The sequence below is a fragment of the Pteropus medius genome, unplaced genomic scaffold (genome assembly GCF_902729225.1).
Source record: "Pteropus medius unplaced genomic scaffold, Ma_sr-lr_union100, whole genome shotgun sequence".
NCBI classification, from domain to species: domain Eukaryota; kingdom Metazoa; phylum Chordata; class Mammalia; order Chiroptera; family Pteropodidae; genus Pteropus; species Pteropus medius.
Genome location: NW_024354502.1, coordinates 21,872,698 through 21,900,213, shown reverse-complemented (window position 1 = coordinate 21,900,213; position 27,516 = coordinate 21,872,698). Strand labels below are relative to the sequence as shown.

At 34.7% G+C, this 27,516-nt stretch overlaps 1 protein-coding gene across 12 annotated transcripts in view; it reads left to right on the top strand.

The window, feature by feature from the left end:
• VPS13B (vacuolar protein sorting 13 homolog B) overlaps window positions 1–27,516 on the top strand; it is a 685,469-nt gene that overhangs the window by 458,102 nt on the left and 199,851 nt on the right. For 11 of the 12 annotated variants that reach the window (XM_039853834.1, XM_039853836.1, XM_039853835.1 and 8 more), the window contains one exon: window positions 17,764–18,451. In XM_039853834.1, coding sequence (XP_039709768.1) covers window positions 17,764–18,451 — 688 coding nt within the window. The remainder of the gene's footprint in view (window positions 1–17,763; window positions 18,452–27,516) is intronic. The other variant, XM_039853842.1, reaches the window with a different exon arrangement.

The window sequence follows — 27,516 nt, the reverse complement described above, 5'->3', positions numbered from 1 at the left end:
AGGGAAGGATTTTTCCTTCCCCTTCAAAAGGGTTGCGTTGAATTCGGGCATGCCCTCTTCATTGAAGAGTAGAATACAGGGCACTGCCCCATGGGAAAGTCAGTAACCCATGAACACAGGCTACTTTATCCACAACAGTTCTTGGGAATATTTCTCTACAACCTCAATCACAATTTATACTTGTTTATAAAAGAATAAAAAAGCAGAGTGAGAGAGAGAAATGAAGATTAACTCTTCTAATTTTTTTCTTAGTTAGCAAGCATTCCCTCCAATCTGACTGCAAGTGTGTCTATTTGATCTGATATTTATATTGCCCTTATTTCACATTTTTAATTCACTTTAGACCAGAGGCCAAGACTGCAAGGAACACTCAGTCAGAAGGGACTGGGAGAAAGCTGGATAGAACCTACAGGAAATTCATTTTCAGACGAGGGCTGTTGATAGAATGACCCTATAATTTATCATCTGAACAGGAAAGTTTTAAGAATAAAGATCAGCAAAATTGGCAAACCCTTAGACTGATCAAGAAAAAGAAGATTCAAGTTATTAAAATCTGAAATAAAAGAGGACATTAATACCAACTTTATAGAAATAAAAAGGATTAGAAGAAAATACTGTCACACACCATATGCAAAAATTAACACCAAATGGGTCAAGACCTGAAGGTAAGCTAAAACTATGGAACTCATAGAAGAAAACATGGAAATAAACTTTTGTGACTGTAGATTAGGCAATGATTTCTTAGATATGACACAACAAGCTTAAGCAACCCAATTAATAGGACTTCATCAAAATTAAGGAAGTAAAAAAAAAAAATACCCTTAAAATGGGTGGATATTATCAAATCACATATCTGGTAAGGGATTTGTATCTAGACTGTATAAAGAGCACTTACATGTCAATAATAAAAAGACAGATAACCCAGTTCAAAAATGTGTGAAGGGTCCGAATAGACGTTTCTCCAAAGAAGATATACAAATGGCTGAGAAGTACTTGAGGAAACTGTCGATATTATAGCCATCAGGGAAATGCAAATCAGCACCACCATAAGATACCACTTTACACCCACTTAGGATGGCCATGATCATAAAGAAAAGTGTTGGTGAAGCTGTGGAGAAATTGGAACCTTCCTACATTTGGTGGGAATGTAAAATATCAATGCTCTTTTGGAAAACAATCTGGCACTTCCTCAAAAGATTAAACATAGAGTTATATACACTAACAATTTTACTTATAGATGTATAACCAAGAGAAATTAAAATATATGTCCACACAGATATTTGTACCTGAACATTTTAGCAGAATTATTCAAAAATAGCTAAAAAATAGAGGCAACCCAAGTATCCATCAACTAATGAATGAATAAAATGTAAGTGTATTTATACACTTACTCAGCCATAAAAAGGAATGCAGTACTGATGCATGCTACAACATGGACGAACCTTGCAAGCATTGTGCAAAGTGAAAAAAGCCAGTCACAAAGACAACATATTATATGATTCCATTTATATGAAATGTCTAGAATAGGTAAATCTAGAGACAGAAAATAGATTAGTGGTTGTGAAGGGCTGGTGGAGAAAAAGGAAAGTGACTGCTAATAGGTATAGGGTTTCTTTTTGGACTGATAAAAATGTTCTAAAATTGATTGTGGTGATGGTTGAACAACTCTATAAATATACTAAAAACATTGATTGGCATACTTTAAATAGATTAATTATACGATATGTGAATTCCTATCTCAAAGCGTATATTTAAAAAGTATATCAAGAGGTGGTCGACAAGAGGTGGCAGATTTGATCTTTGTGGCCCTCTAATCACATGTGTACATATTCATGACACAACCATCCTGCAGCAACTTTGCTTTTATCTGTTTTACATATTATGCATCCCACTAACCTCATCACCCCATAAGATTTTCTTTAAGAAAAGGGTATAGTGTATACCCTTTTCTATAAGGGTATATAGAAAAGGGTATATTTAAAAATTAGTTTGAAAAATCTCTGGAAACAATGAGCTCTAGAACCTCTGCAAGCTCTATTAAGCCATGATTCTGATGCATTGAAATGAGAGTTTGAATTTGGCCTAGATTACTCTATTTTAACTTCATGTCGACCAAAGGAAAGCTGTGAACAAAGACAGTTTTTCCCACATAGCTGCTCACAGGTGTGACTTAGTGGAAACTGTGGAACTCAGCCAGGTCTTCGGTTCTCTGGTGCAGTTCTCTATCTCCTAGCTGTGCTTCCTGTCCTTGAATACCGTGATTTGCTAAAATAGAGACACCTGGTCCCAGCACCTTGCAAAAGGATTTTTCCTTTCAGCGTTTCAAAATACATTCATATACTGAAGAAGGCTTTCTCTGGCAGGCCATCTGTCTGAAATCTGCAGTAATAAGAAACCTCCCTAGGCCCTTAGATAGTCATAGTAGTATCTATAGCTTTACTCCTTTCTCCTTTCTCCTGCTCCTTTTTTCTTATTGTTCCACTCATTCATTTATTTACAAAGCATATATTTATGGAGCATCTATTATGTGCTCAGCGGAGCATTGAACAAATTAAAATTTTCAAATTGTAGTAAAGGCTATGAAAGAAAGTTCTGAGATGGAGACTCTGTAGATTATGATTTTAAAACGAATTCTAGTATATTACCAATGTCCAAAGCCCAAGTTCATCATTTACTAGTTCTGTAATTTTGAGCAAGTTATTTAACTTCTCTGGGCCTCACTTTATCTTAAAATGAGGATAATAAAAGTACCTACTTTATAGAGTTTTTCTGAGAACTAAATGAGTTGATATAGAAAAGCGCCTAACATATACTAAGTATACAAAGAAAAGTGCCTGACACATTCTAAACATTGAATTAATGTTATCTGTGCATTGTATCATTGCTTTAGGGAAATCAGGGAATCGCCTAGTTAGGTTGTCATTTTTGCCACCTTAATCACCAGCCTCACCATCATCCCCATATATTTATTCACTTCATATATATATGGTAGTGAGGGGTGAGTTAGAAAGGAGGTCCCAGAACATTGGTTACATTATTCAGTGGGCAGTGCTTTGCCATGACCAGTTTCCGAGCTGGAGTGATCAAATAATATTTCTCTCATTCAGCTCCTGAAGCTCAATACATATATTGCTCTATTTCACATTCCCATCATCGTCATCTGGCCATTTACTTTCTGACTGGTGATGTTACCTGCAGTCTCTCTGCTCTCCAGTCCCCTACTCCTACTGCATATTTTGGTCATATTAATTTTTCTCAAGCACCGCTTTGTCATTTATTTGCTAATAAAGTTCACCCTTTATGATTAAGCACCTGGAAAGAATTAAATAAAGATCGAGGGCCCCAGCAGCAACTTCATGAACTCCTAGGGCTCCACAAATCATTACTGAAGTGGATTCATTTCCTCTTTGAGGAGACTTTAGATCAAGTCAGAAGATTCTGGGAAACATGGTGGAGCGAGAGACATCCTCAGATCTCTCCCCTTGAAACAACAATAAGTTCAACATCTAAACTCAACAATAAAGTTCTTATAGTTTTCCATAGTCTATAGCAGTATATCTCAAACATGAGTGTGCATGAACGTTACCGGGAGTTTGTTATAAGTGCAGATTGCCAGGTCTCACCTTCACATAAAATATTCTTGGCATGCAGCCTGAGAATCTCCGTTTTAATAAGCGCCCTAGATGATTCTGATTCAGGTAGTCAAGAGGCTCTGCTTTGAGGAAGATTGACATAAAACTAAGAATTCAGGTTTCATAACCTGCCACCTAGAATCTTGCTTTATCCTTCCTTTCCAGCTTTATCAGCCATTAATACTTTTGTTTGAGCCAAAGGGGACATTTCCTTTTCCATACACTACCCATGCTCTTTTATTGTCTTTTGTCCCTTTCTCATTTGTGTTTCTCTCAGCCTCAGTGGCCTTACTGTCATTTCAACAAGTCCAAATTCTGGTCTTCATTCAGGTGTATTCTGAACGAAGCTTTATCCTACAGCTTCTTTAGTAAATAAGTGTCTCTAACTTAGAAGGCAGGCTTCAAGTTTACCTGATCCTTATATCCATTCCTCCACTCACAGACCCAAGTGAGCACCTTAAATTATTCAATTCATTTGTTCCTTTCTTCATTCTTTAAATATTTATTGAGTACTGTTCTAGGTATTGGTGATAAAGTAGAAAAATAAAATATTCATGGACCTTACATCCTAATGAGACAAACATTTGTAAGTAATTATTGAAAGTGTTTTGAGAAGAGTTATCAGGCGGTGCTGTATGGCATAAGTTAGGAAAGAGAAAGAGCAGTGAAAGGAAATTATGGAACTCTTGTAACTAACCAACGTAGAGTGGGAATGGCCAGTGAAGATAGAAAATACAAAGGAAACAGCAAGAGTCATTAATGAAATGAAAAAATGAACAGCAGTACTCGGTGGGGCCAAGAGGACATATCTAATATTTGAGCCTTTTGAAGCCAAAATTCTCCCAGGAAATAGTCTATGTGTCATCAATTCGATTTTCTGGGGATGTGGTATGACTCTGTGTCTTGGCTCCATTTCTCTGTTTGCCACGTGTTTGTCTAGAATGAGGTCTAGGCCCAACCCCAGAAAAGCATCTCTAATTATAGCCCTCCCTTGAATCATTCTTAGCTGATTGGGGGTTTGGCTTTTTGGAAGAACTAAGAAGACATCATAATTGTACTAGAGAAGACTTTAAAATTTGGTGTGGTGGTGACTGTCATCATCTCCCTATGTGAAGATCATTGTGATCATTTATGATTCTTGAGAAAACAGGCAAAGTTAGGAAAGGCAGAATGTTAAAGCATTAGCATAACACGTAGACAGGTGGGGAAGCTGCTCACGTAGTCTGGGAAATCACTTTCTCCATTTTTGTAGTTGCTCAGGCTAAAAAACTCATTGCTTTTAACTTGTCTTGCTTTCATAATACTCAACATCCCTCATCAAATACTCTGTGTGCGTGTGTGCTTGAGTGATATATATCTAAAATTCTATTGTCTGACACCCCCACTATAATGTGAACTCTATGAAGGCAAGGACTTTATTTCTGCTATACCCCTAACCAATGTCTAGAACACAGTACAGGCATACCGTGTTTTGTTGCACTTGGCAGATATTGCATTTTTTATGAATTGAAGATTGCCACAACCTTGCATTGAGCACGTCTCTTGGCACTGTTTTTCCAACAGCATTTGTTCACTTTGTGTCTCTGTGTCACATTTTGGTAATTCTCACAATATTTCAAACTTTTTCATTATTATATTATGGTCAGTGATGTTTGATGTCACTATTGTAATTGTTTAGGTAAACTTGATAAATGTGTGTGTTCTGACTTTTCCATCAACCACCTTTCCCCCTATCTTTCTTCCTCGCTTTTGGCCTCCCTCTTCTCTAAGACACAACAGTATTGAAATTAGGCAAATTAATAACCCCGCAATGGCCTATAAGTGTTCAAGTGAAAGGAAGAGTTGCACATTTTTCACTTTAAATCAAAAGCTAGAAATGATTAAGCTTAGTGAGGAAGGCATGTTGAAAGCCAAGACAGGCAGAAAGCTAGGCCTCTTGTACCAGACAGCCAAGTTGTGAATGCAAAGTTAAAGTTCTTGAAGGAAATTAAAAGTACTACTTCAGTGAACACACAAATGATAAGAAAGAGAAATAGCCTCATTGCTGATATGGAGAAAGTTTTAGTGGTCTAGATAGAAGATCAAACCAGCCACAACATTCCCTTAAGTCAAAGCTGAATCCAGAGCAAGGCTGTCTTTTTAAATTTTATGAAGACTGAGAAAGATGAAGAAGCTACAGAAGCAGAGTTTGAAGCTAGCAGAGGTTGGTTCATGAGATTTAAGGAAAGAAGCCATCTCCATAACATAAAAGTGCAAGGTGAAGCAGCAAATGCTAAAGGAGCTGCAGCAAGTTATCCAGAAGATCTAGCTAAGATAATTAATGAAGGTGGCTACACTAAACAACAGATTTTCAGTGTAGGTGAAACAGCCTTCTGTTGGAAGAAGATGCCATCTAGGACTTTCATAGAGAGAAGTCGAAGCCTGGCTTCAAAGACAGATTGACTCACCTGTTACAGGCTAATGCAGCTGGTGATGTTAAGTGGAAGCTCATGTATCATTCCAAAGCTCCTAAGGCCCTTAATAATTATGCTAATCTACTCTGCTTATGGCTCTATATATGGAACAACAAAACCTGGGTGACAGCTCATCTATTTACAACATGGTTTACTGAATATTTTACACCCACTGTTGAGACCTCCTGCTCAGGAAGAAAGATTCCTTTTAAAATATTACTATTTATTAACAATGTACCTGGTCACCTGAGTCTGATGAAGATGCACAATGAGATTAATGTTGTTTTCATGCCTGTTCACACCACATCCATTCTGCAGCCCATGGATCAAGGAATAATTTTGACTTTCAAGTCTTACTATTGAAGAAATACATTTTGATAGTGATTCCTCTCATGGATCTGAGCAAAGTAAATCGAAGTCCTTCTGGAAAGGATTCACATTCTCAATGCCATTAAGAATTGTGATTCATGGGAAGAGGTCAGAATGTCAACATTAACAGGAGTTTGGAAAGAGTTAATTCCAACTCTCATGAATGACTTTGAGAGGTTCAAGATTTCAGTGGAGGAAGTAACTGCAGATGTAGTGGAAACAGCAAGAGAACTAGAATTTAAGTGGAGGCTGAAGATGTGACTGAATTGCTGCGATCTCATTATCAGTTTCATGGATGAGGCATTGCTTCTTATCGATAAGCAAAGAAAGTAGTTTCTTGAGATGGAATCTATTCCTGGTGAAGATGCTGTGAAAATTGTTGAAAGAACAACAAAGGCTTTTGAATATTATATTAATTTAGTTGATAAAGCTGCAGCAGGGTTTGAGAGCATTGACCTCAATGTTGAAAGAAGTACTGTGGGTAAAATGCTATCAAACATTATCACATGCTATAGAGAAATTGTTTGTGAAATGAAGAGACAATGTGGCAAACTTCATTGTTGTCTTATTTTAAGAAATTTGTTATTTTCTAACATCTTGACCATTTTGCATTTCAAGTCCATTGCATTATTCAGGTATTGCTAATTTAGGACACACAGAGAATCATGTAGCTTTAGTCCAGTTTGGATTTGATCTGCCATCATGACGTTAAAGGATAACGAGTAAAAATTGTCAGCTCAACCTTTAGCAATCACCACCCTGATCAATCAGCAGTCATCAACATCGAGGCAAGAACCTCCACAATCAAAAAGATTATGACTTTCTGAAGGCTCAGGTGATGGTTAGTATTTTTTAGCAATAAAATTCTTAGCAATAAAATATTTTTAAGTAAGGTATGTACATTTTTTTATACCTAATGCTGTTGATCGCATAATAGACTATAGTTTAAACATAACTTTTACATACACGAGATAACCAAAAAAATCGTGAGACTCACTTTGTTTGATATTTGCTTTATTGTGGTGGTCTGGAACCAAACCATATTCTGAGGTATGCCTGTAGATGTTCAATAAGAATTTGAATGATGTGAAATAAAATTTTATCCCACGTTTTGCTCAGTAATTTTAACATTGGCTCTTTCTTCAAGAAGCTCAAGAAATATTTTATCCCAATAAAATCATTATAGCTAAAGTCCACACATAAACTATACATGATTGAATAATGTTACCTTAAAAATCATATGATTAAAAAATAGAAATTTTATTCTTTAACGAGTTTAATGAGAAGTAAGTTTTAAAGGCTAAGAACTCTTTAATTGTTTTAATTTGGTAGTATTGTGAATGTGATTTTCTAAAATTTCACATTAACAAGAGACATTCTAATAAGATCATCTAGTAAGCATATACCAGTTATAATTAAAATTTATTTTTTAATTCATAGCTTCTTGAGAAAGTCTTCTCAGGAGTTTCCTACTACTTTAATGTTTGTAGAGATGATGCTTGATATTTGGGAAGAGGTAATCTACATTTTTTTAAAAACAAAACTTTTATTCAGGCTGTCTCACATGATCAAGAATATCCTTAAGGTACAGGTTGGATTGCTTTCATTAATATACAGATTGTTACTTTCTTAGAACAGCAAGAATTGCTTGGGACATATCAGCGTATGAGAATTTACTGATGTTATAGAGCTAACCAACCAGAGCTATTGTTAGGAATATTTCTCAGATTTAGAAAATACTAAAAATTTCTAAAGATTGAAGTGAGAGGTTAATATGATCAAAGCAGTCTTTGTGGATTTTCATTTTAGCGTAGTGATGATTTTTGTGAAGTAGCAGAGAAGAACAAAGTTCTAATGGAAAAGAAGAATTGGCTACAGGGCATAAACAAATGTTTCTCTCTAACATCTTGACCATTTTACATTTCAAGTCCATTGCATCATTAAGGTATTGATAACATGACACACAGAGAATCAATACATAGCTTTAATTCAGTTGGGATTTGATCTGCCATCATGAAGTTAAAGGGTGGCCAATAAAAGTTTGTAAATGACTCTATTCTATAATTTCTTGATGAATTTCAGAAAAATCTTAGAAACATAATACTGAGGTTCAGGTTTACTTTGAAGAGAATCTACAGTTAACTGAATCAGGTTTGTTTAGATTTAGTAAATAGAATATATAATACTGAAAATTGGCTCAATATTTTTTGTTAAATAACTGGATTCTGTTTGGCAATGAAAACCAGCTACTGGAAAAAGTGAATTTTAGATAAACTATTTTCATTATTTTTCAACTGTACTGAATAATAGGGGAAAATTACTTTTAAAATCATACTTTTGCTTCATTTTCATAAATCCTACATAGTTTCTTTAAAAGCATATATGTAATTTAAGAGATAAAATAATCAAATGAGGATTTATATGTATTTTTATTGATAGAAATTGCTCCAAGTTCAACTGTAGTTTTCTTATCAGAAAATCAGGTTCGTGGTTGCAAGGCAGAGGCCTGCTGGAATAGTTAATCAGTGTATTCTACTTCTGAATTGCTGCAGAAACTAAATCCAAACTTTTTTGTGACTCGGAGAATGCACAGGCTCGGTAAACTTTCATCTCTTCAGGGTCAGGGCTGATTCAATCTTACGGCAAGTTTATGAGAGTGGCTGATGTGATACAGTTGTTTCTAGTAAAATCAGACGAGCCCTAAGGAGCCAATCTAAGTCCGTCTCTGAGTAAAATTCTATGAGAAACAGACTTCAACTCAGACACAATTGTAAACCCAGATATAATGAGGACTTGCAGCTGATTTAATCCTATTGAAAATCTTGACGCCACCACGGAACACAATGGTTTCCACATCGGCATCAGTGGAACGGGCCTTCGATCTCATCAGTGTGAAGAGCGGTCACCTTGTACACACGGTAGCCACTTTTTAAGAATTAACATGGCCATTTCAAAGCAGATTGTTGTTTCTCATGTGGCGACATGTGTTTTGATTAAGATTCAGGTTCCCAGAATGTGTGAAGTTTTATTTTTAAAAAACAGTTTATTACCAAAAGCAAACAAGTCAAACTTAAACTCATAAGTTAGTATAAGTCAATTAGATCTCACCTCCTTGAACAAAAATGACCAACCTATTCCAGTTTCAGATGTGAGAGACATAGAAAAAGACAGGGAGTGAGAATGAAAACTGTTTGTATGTTAAGACCTTGTATGCACAGTTTCGCCTGGAACTACTTTTTTTCCCATGAATTTAGAAGCCCCTGAAAATAAATATATGCCGTGAAATTATATTTGTATGAAAGGACGGACAGACAAAAATCTAAAGGTCAGCACTGCAGATAAAGTTTCAATAAGCAGAATTTGAACTTACTTGAGTGGGTTGGTTGGTGTGTATACATTTTTTGTTGTTTGGTTTATCATATCGAAACAAATACTGATAATGATCTAGCTATTATAATCAGTTTAGCACTAGAACTGGTCTCTTTTTTATAATTTATGACAAATTAGAACAATAGACCAAACGCGGACTACAGCGAAACACGGCCTTGCCTAAACTGTCTCCATGCTTCTTTTATTGCAGTTAGTACTGGTCTTGAAATGTGAATATTTGAGCTGATACTTAGCAGGCAGTAGTGGCCTCATACAGTTACTTCAAAGAGCTGGAAAAGAAACTTCATGAAAGAGAAAACTTGAAACTATAGTACTCCTTACCATTCTATCTGTTAAGCAGTGGTGGGTGTCATTAGTTCTGCTCTTTTGCATAATTACTGCAGTATTGTGAAAACTTTTTTGCCTTCCAACTGGGAACAATTATATTATGTGGGATCTTGTATAACATTTGGCTCAGAGAAATAAAATATAAAAAGCTCTTGTTTACTAGGACTCTATCTGTAGTGCTAGTGCATACAGTGCTTGTTCAAGTTTGTTTTTAAAAGAAAAATAGGGATTAATGACACTGAAGGAGGGAGGCATTTCATGTCGAAGTCAATTTATTTATAATTTTTAAATGTAATTTAATGTGCTTAGATAAATTTTACCTAGTATATCACTGAGTTGCAATGGTAGAAAATGTATAAAGTGATAAAAATTTTTGAAGTGTAACGCTAACACCACTGAAAATTTGAGAATTTTCAGTAATTTAAAAATTTACTTTTATTGGTTACTTGATTTAATTAATTGATAAGTTGAAATCAAGTATTTCTGATTGTTAAAACAATTTTCTATTTATCTAAAGCTACCAGTATAGACTATCTCTGGGTTAAAGACATACCACAACCTCCCCCAGTGTCACCACCCCACCCCATCCTAAAAGCCAGACTTCTGAGAGATACAGCTAGAAGAGTATGTTTGCAAATGTTTAAACAATGAGGCACATAACTTTTTCAAGTTTGTAAAGTTTTTCCTTTGTAATTTCAGTATGTGAAACCATTAAAATACTGTAACCAATTTTTTTATTGTATTTGATTTGGTAAGATAGACAAGATGTTTACTTCTTTGAAAACACTACTACATTTTAGCGAAGGGCAGTAAAATTAGAATAAATGTCACAGTGAGATACAGATGTGATTGTAACTTTGATCTTGTGGTTTCACACTTGACTTTTTCATAATTTATAAGATGTTTAAAATGATCTCATGATTGGTAAAAGATATTTTGATCAACGTTAAAGTATAACTGTTGCATGTTAGAAATATTACTTCAGTGTATCTCTTATATAACCATCATTATAAGAAGGTAGAAAAATAGGTAGATATGTTTATGTAAAAGAAGAAATTTTTTTAAATAATGTGAATTAATACATTGGGATAGGTGCTGAAATATCCTTTCTTGTCAGTCATCAAAACAAAAATTATATTTGTTTTAATCCTTGTTAATTCTCAAGAGGTTGGTTTTGCATATTTTCCTTTCGATTTTAAATGTCTGTTTATTTGCAGCATTTTTATTAATGAGGCTGACTTTTGAGCGTGCTCATAAAAATGTAGATATGGCCAAACAAGAAGTTTCGATCAATCAAGCTTATCTTTCTCCACATTGCTACTAAAAAACATCTAATTAATGTCATTTGAAATTATTTTAACACGTTCTTTGGTACTGTCAACATATTCAAGTGTGTTTTTAGCCACTACTCCTGAGATACTATGGCTCTCCTCAGACTCCAGGGTGAGCTAACAAACTTATCTGTCCCAATACATTAAAAGGAAGAACTAGCTACAGTTTCCTAGCTATGAGTACAGCTTTCAGCACCTTTTCCAAGGTAGCTATTATTCCTACCATATATAGATGTGAAAGGATGGGAAAATGCGCTGAAATCATCTAAGAAGTATACTATCAACTTGACATGTTTTCCTAGCTATAGAAAACCTTCTTATATTGAAACCCACTGACAGTGAAACTATAGAATTTCTCTGATTTAAGTACCATCTGGTTGTGCTCAAGGCTTTAAAGCTGTTATCTCCGCATAAAATTTCAGAGTCCTATACTTTTTTTTCACCAAACTATCCATTGTTAAGCCACAGATATTTTTCCAGCTCTTTCAGATTTTATCTAAGAGTATATTTTAACAATATTTAAATAGTTCTTAAACAATAACAATTTATCTTGATAGATGGCATGCTGTGTTTTTTCATTTTATTTTAATTAGCCATTGTGGAACCAAATTCCCTTTTGTTTTAGTCTTTTGAATATTGTTTAATTATGGTTATCATGCCAGATATCTTAAAGGTTATTTTACCAATACAGTTTCATTTAATATAACCCATATGGAATCAATAGTCCAGTTTCCTAAAGTGAATGCTTGGAAAATCTTACATTCATATGTTAAGAGTACACATCCTTTCCTCATTAGTTGGAAAGTACAGGGATTCTGGCACAGGTTCTGTGTGGAAGCATTGTGCAGCTTTTATATGGATTTTGTTTTTAGCCTTTGATGACACTGTTTAGAATAGGAAGTATCTAATAAGTAAAGCATTTTGTCTCAAGTGCTGCCAGTGTGTTTAATATATGCCTGGAGGTCTGAAACATTATCTTCTTCGCTACAGTAATATGCATTTAATTCTCTGAAAGCAGAAGGTCGAACTTTTAAAAGGGACGCAAAGTACATTTTCAAACAGAATAATTCAAAACATATGGAAGAGGAGACCAGAGTAATGTACAGTTGGTTTTTATGGTTTAATCATGATCATGTTAATGCACACCAGTAGCTAATTAAAGAAAACTTTTATTGTTCATTTTAAATGACTTAGGTAAAGAAGAGAGAGCTGATGTAACAGCACTGCCCAGAGATGCATGTGTCTGCTGCATTCACTAACAGCAAGCAGATATTGCTATTTTTGACAACTTAAATTATTAGTCCCCTTGGACAATAATAAAGCAAAAGCTATTTTCAGAGTTATTACATGGTGAACTTTTCTTTTTCCACAAAGGAATAGTAAATTGGTGCCCAAGTTTAGAGCCCAAGTTTAGAGCTTAGCACAAAATTAATTGTAAACCTTTTCTCAGTAGCAGACCAGATACTCTTCAATAGACTGGTGACAAACCGATGGATTTTTAAATGTCTCAGAAATCACCAGCTTATTTATTTCAGTTCTACAAATAATGTGGAAGCTTAGAAAAATGAAGGAAATCTTGCCTTTTAACCCAGTTTTAAGAATTTAGTTTTCTAGTACTGGGAAATTTGTTCCTTTTTTTTTTTTTCTACAAGAGTCTGAGTCTTTAATCTCTGGGTCATTGGTTCAAATTCCATTCTGCTCAGTAGTGCCTAGAATTAGTTACCATCTGACTTCTGTTCCATAACCCGTGTGACCCGAGCTGATAGCTGGCACCCTGCCCCTGCTGGTTATATATATGTCAAGATTGGGCCACTTGACATTCACTAAAGTCTAATGTGGCAATTTCAGCGCATAATTGGGCTGGGCACTAAATTTTTATCTTTACCTACAGGTGGTTTGTTTTGCCATGTTACCGCTAATGGGAAACTCTTAATCCACTTTAAAGAAGGAGAGACTAGATTTCAAATAAAATCTGTGAATAATAATAAAATATAATATGTGCATAAAAAATACAGAGTATAATCTCATGTAGTTAATTATGGTTACCTTTTCAGATTGAAAGAATAAACATAGTTGGTTCCTGTTTTGAGTTGGCCATAGAACTCAACCTAGAGGAATTTTTTAGTTATTCTATATACAGATATTTGGTTTGTAATGCCTCAAAATGTGGGCAGTAATTCATAGACTTCTTATGTACTTGATTTTATTATTTTTCACATGTTATTTGAGAATTCCTAGTTGGTAATAGTTTGGAGGTATATTTTAAATTTTTATAATAGGGGTAACTAAAAGTTTTAAAATTAAGCTGTCATTTTTAGCCAACAAACATATGAAAAAATGCTCAACATTGCTAGCTATTAAGGAAATGCAAATCAAAACCACAATGTGATACCATCTCACACCTGTTAGAATGGCTATACTCAACAGGAGAAGTAATAACAAATGTTGGAGAGGATGTGGAGAAATAGGAACCCTCATACACTAACAGCAAGCAGATATTGCTATTTTCGACAACTTAAATTGGGGGGACTGCAAACTGGTACAGCCAATTGCTATTTTTGACAACTTAAATTGGTGGGACTGCAAATTGGTACAGCCACTATGGAAAATAGTATGGAGGTTCCTCAAAAAACTAAGAATTGATCTACCATGTGATCCAACAATCCCTCTACTGGGTATCTACCCCAAAGACTTGAAAACACATATTTGAAAAGATATTGCACACCAGTATTCATAGCAGCATTATTCACAGTGGCCAGGACATGGAAGCAACCGAAGTGTCCAATAGATGATTAAAGAAGCAGTGGTACATATATACAATGGAATATTACTCAGCCATAAGAAGAGATGAAATACTGCCATTTGCAACAACATGGATGGACCTCGAGATAATCATGCTAAGCGAAATATGCGAGACAGAAAAAGTTGAAAATCACATGATATCGCTTATATGTGGAGTATAAACCTAAAATCAATAAACAAAGAGGACAAACAAGCAGAGACTCATGGACATGGACAATAGACTAATGGTTACCAGAGGAGGGTAGGGAGGGAAGGGGAGATAGATGGGGTAAAAAGGGTCAAATATGTGGTGACAGAAATCTAACATGGCAGTGAGCACACAATGCAATTATATGTGTGTGTGTGTGTGTGTGTGTGTGTGTGTGTGTGTGTGTGTGCGACTTAACTGTTGAATTGTACCACTGAAACTGGATTTCACTAACCAATGTCACCATAATAAAATGAGTGAATGAATGAATGAAGCTGTCATTTTGATAATTGCCCTAATTATTTTCACTTTACTGAATTTTAAAATTAAATATGTTCATGTATCCAAGCAGCACACAGTTAAGCTCTGCTGTGTGACAAGCAGTGTGGTGTGTCCTAGGAATACTAATGATGTTCCCTCTTACCATAGCCTACTAGCAATTCAACTTTGGACCTACTAATTAATCTCCTACCTCAGTTTCCTAAGTTATAAAATGAGGATAGCAGTACCCTCTTTCACTTGGTAAAGAGAATGTATGTAATGTGCTGACAATGTTTGGCAAATAATAAATATACTCGGTGGTATTTTATTTTTTATTTTCGATTGCTCACAATCTCTGAGACAAAACACTGTGAAAAGTGCTATAATAATGTTGTTTGTTGTAAAAGCACAGAAGCTGGAAAGACTAGAACCAGCCAGATGGGTTGAGGAAGTCTTCACAAGGAAGTCGACTCCTTTTTTCAACTTTTTATTGAGTATCTACTATGTGTGTCCAATACATTAACTCATTTAGTGCTGAAGCAACTCTGAAGGTTGGGTATTAGTGTCCTCAGTGTGAGGATGAGGACCCAGAGGCTGAGATGATTGCTTGAAGTGTGATCAGCGCTCAAGATGATGATGCAGGTCAGAAGAATGCCTGTGAATATATCTGGAAAGACCTTAAAAAGTGCAGTGTATGGGAAGTCTATGTCCACATATATGTACATATTAACAATCATTTATTTCTAGTCTGAAGGACAATTTTTTTCATTTAATGTCGTATCAGAAACTAACATAGCATCAAACATTATGAATCCTCTCTGCAGTGTGCCAGACACTGTACTTACACTTTAGAGATACCCAGAAGCAAAATAATATGACCCAGCCCCTTTAGCAGTCATTTACCTGGGAAAAGAGACAGAAACATAACAACTGCCCATTACTGAGTATTTACTGTGTGCTGACCTCTTTGTGTACATTAACTCATTGAATCCTCATACTAACCCTTTGAGATGAGATTTATTATCCTCGTTTTACAGATGAGGCTAAGTAGCCTTAGAGAGGTTTGTAATTTTTCCAAACTCATATAATTAGAAAGTGTTGAGCTTCACCCTATGTCTGTGTGACTCCAAAGCCTATGGACTGTTTTAACACAATCTGATACTGCCAACACAAAACACTTTGGAAGAAAATAATACAGCCTAAAATAGAAGTATGAGTAAAGTACTAGGATCACCAAGAAGGAAAAGAGTGAGAGAACAATTTTCAGACAAGTGACATTTGTTCTGAGTCTTGATGCGATAGCTAAACGTTTGCCAGCTATAGCAAGCTCAGAAGGGACACTCCAGGCCTGGAAACAGCATGATATAGATGGAATGGTTTTAAAAAACATGGTGTCTTCAAAGAATATGGAGAAGTTGTTTTTGTTTCAAATAGCTTATGCTGGGTTTTTCAAATAGCAACATGTATGTCTCTCAACAACTTTAAAATCATTAAGCAAGAAATATTATTTGAAAAATCTTAATGACTTATATCATTGTCCATAATTATTTCACAGTCCCTTAACATTTTCACAGGTTACTTGTAATAATAATCTGTAGCATATAGAAAAATGATACTGTATTTACCAATCAAATGAAGAGCCTGAAAATATAATAAGCAATACTCAGTACTTTGGGGAACATTTTTTCATTGCTGATGATAATATTAATTAGCATAGCCTTTTTAGCAAGGTGTTGGCAATATTCTATAACCTTAAACTTTTTTATACCATTTACCTATTCCACTTCTAGGAGCCTGTCCTAAGTAAATGTTATTAGATGTTTGTAATAGATGATTGGTGTTAAAAATTGAAAACTTTAAGGTCCAATCATATGGGAATAGTTGAATAACTTGTTCCTAACACAAAATGAAATATTATGCAGCTTTTCAAAATAGCAATTATGAAGAGCATATTGGCATGTAAAAAACATTGGGTTACAAATTTGTTTCTGTGGTCTGATTATAACCAAAATGGGGTGGGGTAGGAGGAACCTTTGCATAGGTAGGTAAAAAAGACCGACAGGAAATGCACTAAAATATTACCATCGGTTATTTTGGTGATAAGATGGAAGTCAGGAGGATTTGGGCTTTTTTCTTGGATTTTTCATGGTTTCTTTAATGAATCTGTGTTACTTGAATGAAAAAAAACAAAACAAAACAAGTAAAACATTTAGATCGCAAATAACACACCACAACTGATAGTTGGGAGACCTCAGAAAGTGAAACCAAAGAAAGAAACTGGAGGTCTTAGAGGTATGCCGCCAAGGTGATCATAACTGCTGCTATCACCAAGTTATTTGTTCTCCACAAAGAGTGTTGTTGCTGGAAAAGTTTGAGAATGACTAGCCTTTAGTGGACAAAGGAAGATTCTACCTTCGAGGGCTTTGATTACTTACATTCTGCTTTGATTACTTACATTTACCCATTTCAGGTCCTATGTATGGGAAAATAAACTGCAGTTGAATAGCATACATTTATCTTAGTTTACTCTTTTTTTGTCCTTCATAATCCAGGACTACTGACTTTCCTCTCTCTTACTATCCAAAAACCTATAAATCAGTTTTATAATGAAAAAGGTAAACAAAATAAACTATTCCTACCTAAAGTATAATTTCAACCAATAGTAGTCATGATTTGGAAAGTTTCTTATACTACTTGGAAAATCACTGTAAAGAATACAAATTCTTTAAAGAGGCATTTTTTTATGTATACTACTTTTATTAATCCAAAAAAGAAAGTCTGATGCTCAAAAGTATATTTTAATGTTAGAAATGCACATTCCATGCTTTTTCTCAAATGTTTCCTTGGCATTTTAATATGAATAACCTTTTTGAATGGGCTCTGTTTTGTTTTTATGATTATTCTGTTATAAGATATACTAGATCCATTTTTTAACAATATGTTTATATAACATTATGTAATAACACTTGGAATGTAACTAGTTGAAACTATTTTATTGTTTTTCCTCACAGATCTCTAAGCAAGAACAGAAAAAAATGGATACATTTGATGGAAGCATGGCTGAAACCTCATCGCGGTACAGTGGTGCTCAGGATAGTGGAATTGGCAGTGACAGTGTTAAAATCAGAATAGTACAAATAGAACAACACAGTGGTACTAGTCAGCATCGCATTGCCCGTCCCTCACGCCAGTCATCAATTGTAAAAAATCTAAATTTTATTCCCTTTGACATATTTATTACTGCAAGTAGAATCTCACTAATGACCTACTCTTGTACAACCTTACCCAAATTGAAATCTCAAGAACAAAAGGATAACGATAAAACAGGCAAGTGTACATTAAATCTCTCAGAAGTTGATTCAGATGTTGCTAAGCCCAGTGAGGCATGTATTTCCACGGTAACAGCAGAAGATCTCTTGAACAGCAGCATATCTTTTCCTTCAGGGAAAAAAATAGGGGCCATTTCTCTTGAAAGTCTTCACGCATCTACAAGGTCATCTGCTAGACAAGCGCTTGGTATTACTATCGTTCGGCAGCCTGGACGAAGAGGAACTGGTGATTTGCAGCTAGAACCTTTTTTGTACTTGATTGTCTCCCAGCCTTCTTTGCTTCTGAGTTGTCACCACAGAAAGCAACGAGTGGAAGTGACCATTTTTGATGCTGTGCTTAAAGGAGTGGCCTCTGATTACAAGTGTACAGGTAAGAGCCTTCAACTTTACTGGAGTGCTGCTAACTACTATTACATATTAAGTTTTATTCCCAGTTTCAAGATTGATCAAACAGCAAAAGATGACAAACCAGGCAAGACTTCTTTTCTCTACAGAATACGTAAATATGTAAAGTTCATGTCCCACAGCTGAATCATGTTTAAGTAAATGTTTGAAACGTATCCAGGTTTAGCCTTCGTGTCCTTACTATGCCTTTGAATATTTTTTTTTTTTCAGGAGCTAAATGAAACAGAGGCTCTTTCTGGGCTATAGAAATGCTTAACAATTTCGAGTGATTGGGAAACAAAGCTTTTTTTCATATTAATGGCCTACGAGTATGCTTTTCATGTTAATGCAACTGTTCAGGTGAAAAAGAGAACCTTAGACAATTAAGCTAATGGTTTCGGTATTCTGTTGATCTAATCTTCATGGTATAACAGCTTAATAGTAAATATTTGAGGTTTATTAGTAAAGTAAGATGGTTTAAAATTGTTATACGTCCAAAACAAACATGTTTATTAGCAGTGTTGGCCAGCTGGCTCCTGTTGCCCCATCCTACATTTCTCATAGCCAGACAGCATTCTGTATTATAATAATTATATTGAATTTCTGAAACTTGTTGCCTCTTGAAACTAGGAAAGTGATCAGGGATTCAAATTTATGACATACTGGTTGATAAGTAACAACGGCTAATGGAAACAGGGTCAAACAAGGCATAGAGACCTTTTCCCTGAGTTAATGTAGAATTAGAGATTTGACCTGAAAGACTAAGAGAAGGTAGCTGAGTCATCTACTTAAGCTACACTACCCTATCAGATTAAAATTTATTTTGACTTGTTTCAAAGATGCAAATTTTCTTTTGATATTCTAGTAGAACACTAGTTTATTCAGTGTTTTAAATACATAAATTTTATTAAATATTAATAAAGTTATTTTTCAATTTATGTTTTTATGTTTTAAATTGGTTCATTTGAATCAATTATTCAAGTCCATTACCAATTGAGAAACACTTCATGTAGCACACTTTTCCATACTGAGGAAAGCACTATTCCAAGTCTAGGATTCTTTTGAAACCCTGAAATGTGGATAAGAAAAAAATAGAAAAAGATGAATGACTATAATGTTAGCCTCATGAGGAGGCGGAGCGGTATGGTGGAAGTGGCCAGTTCCATTTCTGGATTCTAAAGGGAAGGAGTCATTACAGTGTCTTAATTGGACAAAAAAGGGTATCATCATGAAGCTAACTGAACAGAAAGGTCCAGGAAAAGCTAAAATCATCATCAGTTAAAAATGAATGAGTAACATATATCTTTCTGCAGTGTTCATGCCTCAGGTCCTCAGGTCCTCAAATAACGTCATTCATTCAACATTGTACTTTACAATGTTCATGAGATACTGTAGGACCTTAACTCTTGTTTATATCAATTATCTATGGTAAAATTGGTTTTGTTATATGTTGTTTCACTTGAAGTTGCAGAACCTATCAGTGACATTAAGTGAGGACTGACTGTACTTTCTTTTGGTGTTAAAATTAATCCTTTCCCATAAGGTAACTCAAGAGGCAGCCAACCAATAGCAGTTTTAGCATACATGGCATCTCAGTGATTGTCCCATTTCAATATATCAGACACACCTGAAGTTGTTATGGTGATAATGGATTTTCTTTTTTTGAGAGGACAAAAAAATTTGATTGTAAAATAAAATCTAGCACAATGTGGCTGTTTATTGTTTTCTGTGCAAGTCATAAACCATTATTACACATGTGCTCATATTCCTTTGTATGGCAATCATATGGAGCAAAAAGCATACAAATGATTTTGTTTTACTCTTTAAAAGGGCTATGTTTAGAGGATGATTTTCAAAAAATCATAATTTTTATATAAATATAAAAGAAAACATCAAAAATTCTATTTAACTCATTAGTAAGAGAATCAGTAAGAATATTACAAAAACAGTTTATAAGCAGGAGATCTCCAAGGCCCAAGTCATCTGGGAAATTTTGATTTTCTAATTCATTAGGGTCCTAAGAATCATTGATCATTGACTTTATTCATTGTTAAAGCATGGCTCTGAGAGAATCTAGAAGATGGAAATATTTTTAACATTGTTAGGAAGATTTGACATATTCATTTGACATATTCAGGTGACTGCAATGAAGACCCTGAAAGCAAATACTAAACATCCTTTGAGCATTGTTAGAATATGGTATAATATCCCAGGATAACTACTTTATATTAATCAACATAGATTTTAAAATCATACTTACCCTCCTGTCTTGTACAATCAACTTGGCATTATTTTAGAATGAACTTATTCCTGTTGTGCTTTCATTCTACAATCAGACGATCTTTGGGAATAGCCATTCATTCATTCCATTTGAACCCTGGCTGTTTATTAGACATGGGTTGCTAAGGAACCCATATCAGGATGCTAAGGAACAGTAAAAAGACTCAGTTTCTGCATTCAGGCACCTCTCTTCATTTAACAGTTATGCTTATTATGATTAATGATGAAAGTTTTGCAGAATATGGATCTTCATGACATGGGGGACTGTGTCAGAGAAGCAGTTTAGAAAAGTATCACCTGTATGCTATGGTTTAAGGAAAACTGCTTGGATACTGAGGAATGAAATAGGACTACTTTTCAAATTAGTTTTTAAAATTATTTGTAGATTGACCTCTAGCTGCAATTAAGAATAATTTTTAATATTCTATTTATTTGTATTTTGGCTTTATTTCTTTGTAATATATTTTAGTGGTTGCTCTGGAGTTTCTAATATACATGCCTAATCTTTCACAGACTATTTAGCAGTAACATTTTATCACTTCAAGGAAAATGTGAAAGCTTTACAATCATATAGATTTCTTTACCCTTCCTCACTTCCGTTATAATTGTCATATATACTACGTCTGCATATTTTGAAAACTCTTATCAGATAAGATTTTGATACTTGTTTCAAGAATCTTACATATTTTAAAGAACTAAAGAGGGGGAAACTAGTATATTTTGTTTCCGAGGTATATTTTATATTTACCATATCCAGAGCTCTTCCTTCATTCCTCAAGTCCTAAGTTTTCCTCTGGTACATTTTCCTTTAGCATTAAGTACATCCTTTAGCATTTCTTTTAGAGCAGGCTTGCTGGCAACCAGTTATTTCGCTCTTGCACACTCGCGCTCGCTCGCTCTCTCTTTCTCTCTCTCTCTCTCTNTCCTCTCTCCTTCCTTCCCTCTCTCCCTCCTTCCCTCTCTTCCTCCTTCCTTCCCTCTCTCCCTATTCCTGAAGGATATTTTTGCTGGATTATAATTTCGAGTTTACATGTCTCTCAGCGCTTCAAAGATATCGTTCCACTGTCTTCTGTCCTCTGTGATTTCTGAAGAGAAATCCATGTTAATTCTCCTATTGTTGTTTCCATATATATATAATGTGTTGTTTTTCTCTAGCTGCTTTCAAAATTTTTTTTCTTTATCTTTGATTTTCTATAACTTGATTATGATGTGCCTGGGCTTGATTTCTTTGAATTGTTCCTGTTTGAGGTTCTGCGATATTCTCGACTCTGTAAATATATATTTTTTAATTAAATTTAGGTACTTTTTGTCTATTTTTTTTTTAAATATTTTTCTGCACCAACCTTTCTCTCCTTTTGCGACTCCAACATTCAACTATTTTATATTATCCCATAGATTTCAGGGACTCCTTTTCCTTTTTTTCCTCTCCGTTCTTTATATTGGATAATTTCTATTGAACTTTTCAGATCTAAAATTTCTTTTGGTTCTTTTTTGTAGTTTCCATTTCTTTTCAAATGTGTTTACCTTTACCTCATGAAACATAATTATAACATCTGCTAAAGTCTTAAATGCTTGTGTCATTGACACCATCGCACAGCCACTGCACTACCTGTTCCACACACACACACACACACAGAGCCCACCCTTGGGGAAAAACCAGTAGAAAAAAATGAAAAATTAAAAACAACTGGTCTCTCCTATGCTCGTGAGAACACCGGGGCATGATTTCTTATGGCCTTCTGGCTGTTCTTGCCACCGCTGTGCAATACAACACAGGACTCACTTTCAAGTTGGTTATCAGAGAAAAGATAAAAACAAAACAAAACAAAATGGGAAACTCACAATCGTATGAGTCATATCTACAAATTTGACTCCCTTCCCCAACCTGCATGCATTGTTTTGTTCACTTTTCAGAGCCCTCATTTTTTCAAAATTTTAATTGTAAATACCATGAGACTTAGGCTGCAGTGAGGTTATTCCAGTTTCAGCTGGCACCAGAAATCCTACAATTTAAAATAATAAAAATATTTTCTACTCCATGAGCCAAGACATGGTTTTCTGAGAAACTTAATACAGGATTTCTCCCCAAAAGTGATACTTTCATATCTTTACATCTATGAGCACAGATCAGTTAAATGTATTTTAATGAATAATTACTGCTCTCAGGGACTTGTCAGCATTAACTTGATTCTACCGATGTCACCATGAAGCAAAGAACATGCCCAAATACTCAAAGAGTGCTAACAGTGTTTTCCCCTTGTGTTCCTTAGGGATATCCTTTCATATATTATAAAACTGAGTTAGTAAAAGAAATGCTGTGAAACTCGTTGTCCCTCATGTCAATTTGCTTTCTCAGCACATGTCTGATAAATATGCGCGCACGCGCGCGCGCACACACACACACACACACACACACATGCGTGTTATATATGCCATTTATACGCATATATATTAAAAAACCTAAATGTATTGCAAGATGCTACCTAGAGTAGATGATAAATGGATTCTGTATTTATACCTATACCATCTATTTTAGAAACCTGAAGTGATATAAAAATGATGACAATTGCTTATAATTTTAAAAGTGATAAAGTATAATCCCCAGTCGCATAATTTAGTGATCTAAAATTACACCAGCTATACCTGCAAGTGTGTATATAGTGCTTTGTTTTACTCGCCATAATTAAAAGAAAAATGGCAGATCATTTAAAGTATAAATTATTAATAAATTTTTATGACTATTAATATCAATAACCTATAAATGATTTTCTAGTCCAAGTAGATAATAAATCTGTGAGTTAACAAGTTTCTTTTCAAAATATTAAAATAATGTGGCAATGAGCCTTTCCATGCCCTTCTCACCTAGAGCAACCTCTAACAGAAATGAGACCTTCTACCAGCACATTTATATGCAGCAGCTGTATTACTGGCAATTCTCATTTAAATAAAAATGTACGTAGTTATTGTTAACATAATCATGTTAGTTGTATTTATAAATATTTAAAAATTAGTATTTGTTTTGTTTAAGGTAATGGAGTCCAGATTTGAAATTGCCTCATATCTTGACTATGCAGTCTAAGGCAGACTCTAAAAGTAATTTTTCTTCTTGTTTGTTTAGGGGTTTTTGTTTGTTTTTTGAAAAAATGACTGTGCCATCTGGTCAGCTGTGAAGGAGTTGAACCATTCTGAGGACATTTAACCCCCATACTTCCTCACTCCACAGTCAGTCCAGTATCTTAATACTCATTAATATGTTCTATGAACTAACAAACCAATTTGAAAACAATTGCTTCTACTCTCTTGCAACTTCTTTACAATTTTTCAAGCATCAACTGTACTAAAATATAAAAATTAAAGTTGATTCGAATTTATCATACTGTAAAAACAGGTAATACACTTCTATGTAGGACAGAAATATCCATGATATGATATGGTATGGAACACTTTCTGCATTTTAAAGTTTTATAAATGTTACAGATGTTACTTCAGGTCCAATTAAGAGGTAGACATGGGATAGAGTTCAGTAAGAGCTCAAGATTTGGAGTCAGTCAGTCCTGAATTCTAATCCCAGCTCTGCTACTTACAGCTATGTGACATTGGGCAAGTTATTTAACATCTCTGAACTTCAGTTCCCTATCTATAATATAAGGGTAATACTGATAGCAACCTCCTAGGGTTGCTGTGAGAATTAAACAATGTATATGAAGCTCTTAGCTAAGTATGTAGCACAAGACTCAATGAATGTTAATTGTTGTCACTTTTATCATCATTGTTAATGATGTCACTTGTTATTGTTGTCACTTTTATCATCATTGTTAATATCTTTAAAAGCTGACTTTAAAATAGTGGTTGTAATCTGCCCAAAAACCTCATATCATTTTAGTGTAATTATAGCTATTGCGTAGTTTGAAAATTTTCAGTTGTAGTAATTGACTTCTTTACCCTTTTATTAATAAGTCTGTAGAAATTGTGCCAAAGACATTTGAGTAAACCAACAGTTAGAAAATCATAAACTGGCTTCTTACACCTCATAAATCATATCTTGATTTCATTTAGTTATTGTGACTTTAAGAGAAAGATTGAATTACATATCTCTTTAGAATTAAAGGCTTTGTTAATATCCCTGGAAAGGCTTAGAATTAACCTGTGACTTTAATGTCATAATGATCACAACTTGAACATTTATCTGAAAGCTTAGCTGCTGGGAACATTCCTTGCTGACCAATAATGTAAAATGAAATTATTACTTTGACAGGAATCAGCAAGTAAGTAGGTCTTTTAAATGAGAGGCACGCTAGTGCATCACTCAGGGAGAACTGTGCTGCAGAAAAGAAGTCACCCAGCCAGTGGGGGGAACTAATATATGGGGAAAGGTATTGGAATGAAAATCAGAAATTTTTCCTTTAATCTTGACTAATGTTCTTAGCTCTTTGATGCAGATAACTAAATTTCTTGGTGTTTTAGTTTCCTTATCTCTAAAATGAGTATAATAATTCTGTTCTTGCATTGCAGTTTAATGGTTTAATCTGAGCTCTAAATTAGATGATATTTATGAAATGCCTTGGAACTATGAAATGTTATTCACCTGTAAGTTGGGACTTCTGTAGTTTTTAGTAGTAGAAGGGAGAGCTTAATAGGCCTTCCTTTTTGGACATGAGGAAAAAATTGTTGTCCCAGCCCTTTTGACACCATTTAAACTAATAATTACATAAAATGAATGAAAAATTGGAGGAACCACCTAAAGCCACTGGATTGGCTTTCAGTGTTACAGAACTCAGACTTTGCTCAGAGCAGAGAAGAGGGTTACAGTTGGAATTAAGTTGATCTTCCTTAGACATATATGATTACATTTTTTACTGGACAATCAAATGAAAACAATCAAATAGGAAAGATATCCAAAACACCACAGAACAGGATAGAAAATAAATTAAAAGGAATTCACAAAAATTTTTTACATTTCATCTGCTGCTTAGCACCATTAAGTAGACAGAATACACTTCCTTCTAGGAAGATATAGAATACTTGGTTCTGAAAGTTAGAGCCAGTGGACACTGGTGATCACACAGGCCAGCAGTCACTTTACTCCTTTCGTCTTATGGGATCTGGGCTTGGGTTTTCAAACAAGGAAATCTCTTCCCCTTCCTATCACATCTTACAAGGTATAGAGTACAGAGCATTGGAAAAAGTGTTAATGGAGTTAGCCAAATGCCTAGCTATCAGCAAGGAGAGGGTGAGTCTTAACTTGGCATTCAGAGTAATTTAGAATTGATTTCTTGGTTAATTTTGCTGTCCTGACATTGAATTGTTACTGTGTTTTAAGGATCTAAGTTCTTTCACAACTTAATTTTCATGCATTATAGGGGCCTCATGGACTACATTTGCTTTTGTGTCTATATTTAGAGAAAGAAAAATATCGCCATTTAAACTAAGGATCATAAAAGAAATCTAGAAAAATATAAGAAATTCAGTAACCCTGTAGCTTGCCTTTTCCATACATGTCCAGTGGTAAGAAGGGACTGTTCTGATAGTGACGTCTCATTGCAGGGACTTATACTTCCAGCCATTGAGCATAGCCCAGACCAAGCACAACGCGGCCCCTTGGAAATTTTACATTAATTTTATAGATAGAGACAGATGTAATAAAAAGATCTTCCCAAAATGCTTTCTTTTAAATTTAATTCTAGTTCTATAAAGAAACATTTTTAAGTATTCTTGGCTAAGCATAAAAAGATTAAGCTAAAAGACCATCTAGGAGCATCTCGTCAGTGAAGTAAGAGAGTAGGGAGTCTCTAAGCCCTCATCTACCACCCTGATTTCTCTTGAGGTAGTTTCTCCCTCCCTACTCAGGCTAGATGTTAACTCTGCTTGATCTTCCTGGAAAAAAAAAAAAAATGTGTGAAATTGAAGGGCTGATGCAGTCACCATGTGTTCTTATAAATTATTTTAAAGTGTCATTTCAGTCTCTTTATATAAAGGTTGATATACCCAGATACCTTTGTAAAAGAGTCTCTAACTTCTAGTTTAAAAAATGGAGCCTACTTTGGCTTGTAAGTTATTTACTTCCTTGAGGATTATTTAATTCCTATGTACAGGCTAAATATTTCTAAAGGATGGGAAAGAAGGTAAGAATATAACTTTGATAATTACTAGAACCAGAGTGCTTGGAAATTGTCAGGTTTATCATTTCTTCTAGCCAGGAGTGTTAAATAGGGAAGTAAATATATTGACTAGTTTTTAAGATCAAGATTGGGTATAATTTTCACTAATAAGCAAAGCTTTTTATTTTTTACCTTCTAAATTCCTCTTATTGTAGATTAGTGATAAAAAAGATTTTTCAAAACCAAAAGACAAAAACAAAAATCTAGGAAGAATAGACACTTGGAAGACATATCACTCACACTCCTATTTTGTTTGGAGCTTGTGTTTAAGAGACAAGACAGTGACTGTTTATTTAACTCCTACCATGACATATGCCCCCTACAAACCACGTTACACATATTTAATATTCTCAACAATCCCACAATTTAGTTTATTATCCCCATTTTGGAAACAAAGCAATTGGAACTCAGTGATGTTAAAAAGAAATTTACCCCACTCAAGAAGTCAGGACTTATACCCAGATCGGTCTGCCTCCAAGTTCATGTTCTTTTTGTTACCCTATATGTTATTCTGTTAAAAACTGATGTAAACTCTCCTATAAAACCAAATGTGAGAAAGTTTCATGAAAGTAAATCTGTGTTCAGTAAGTTCTGGGTCAGTGACAGACTGGTT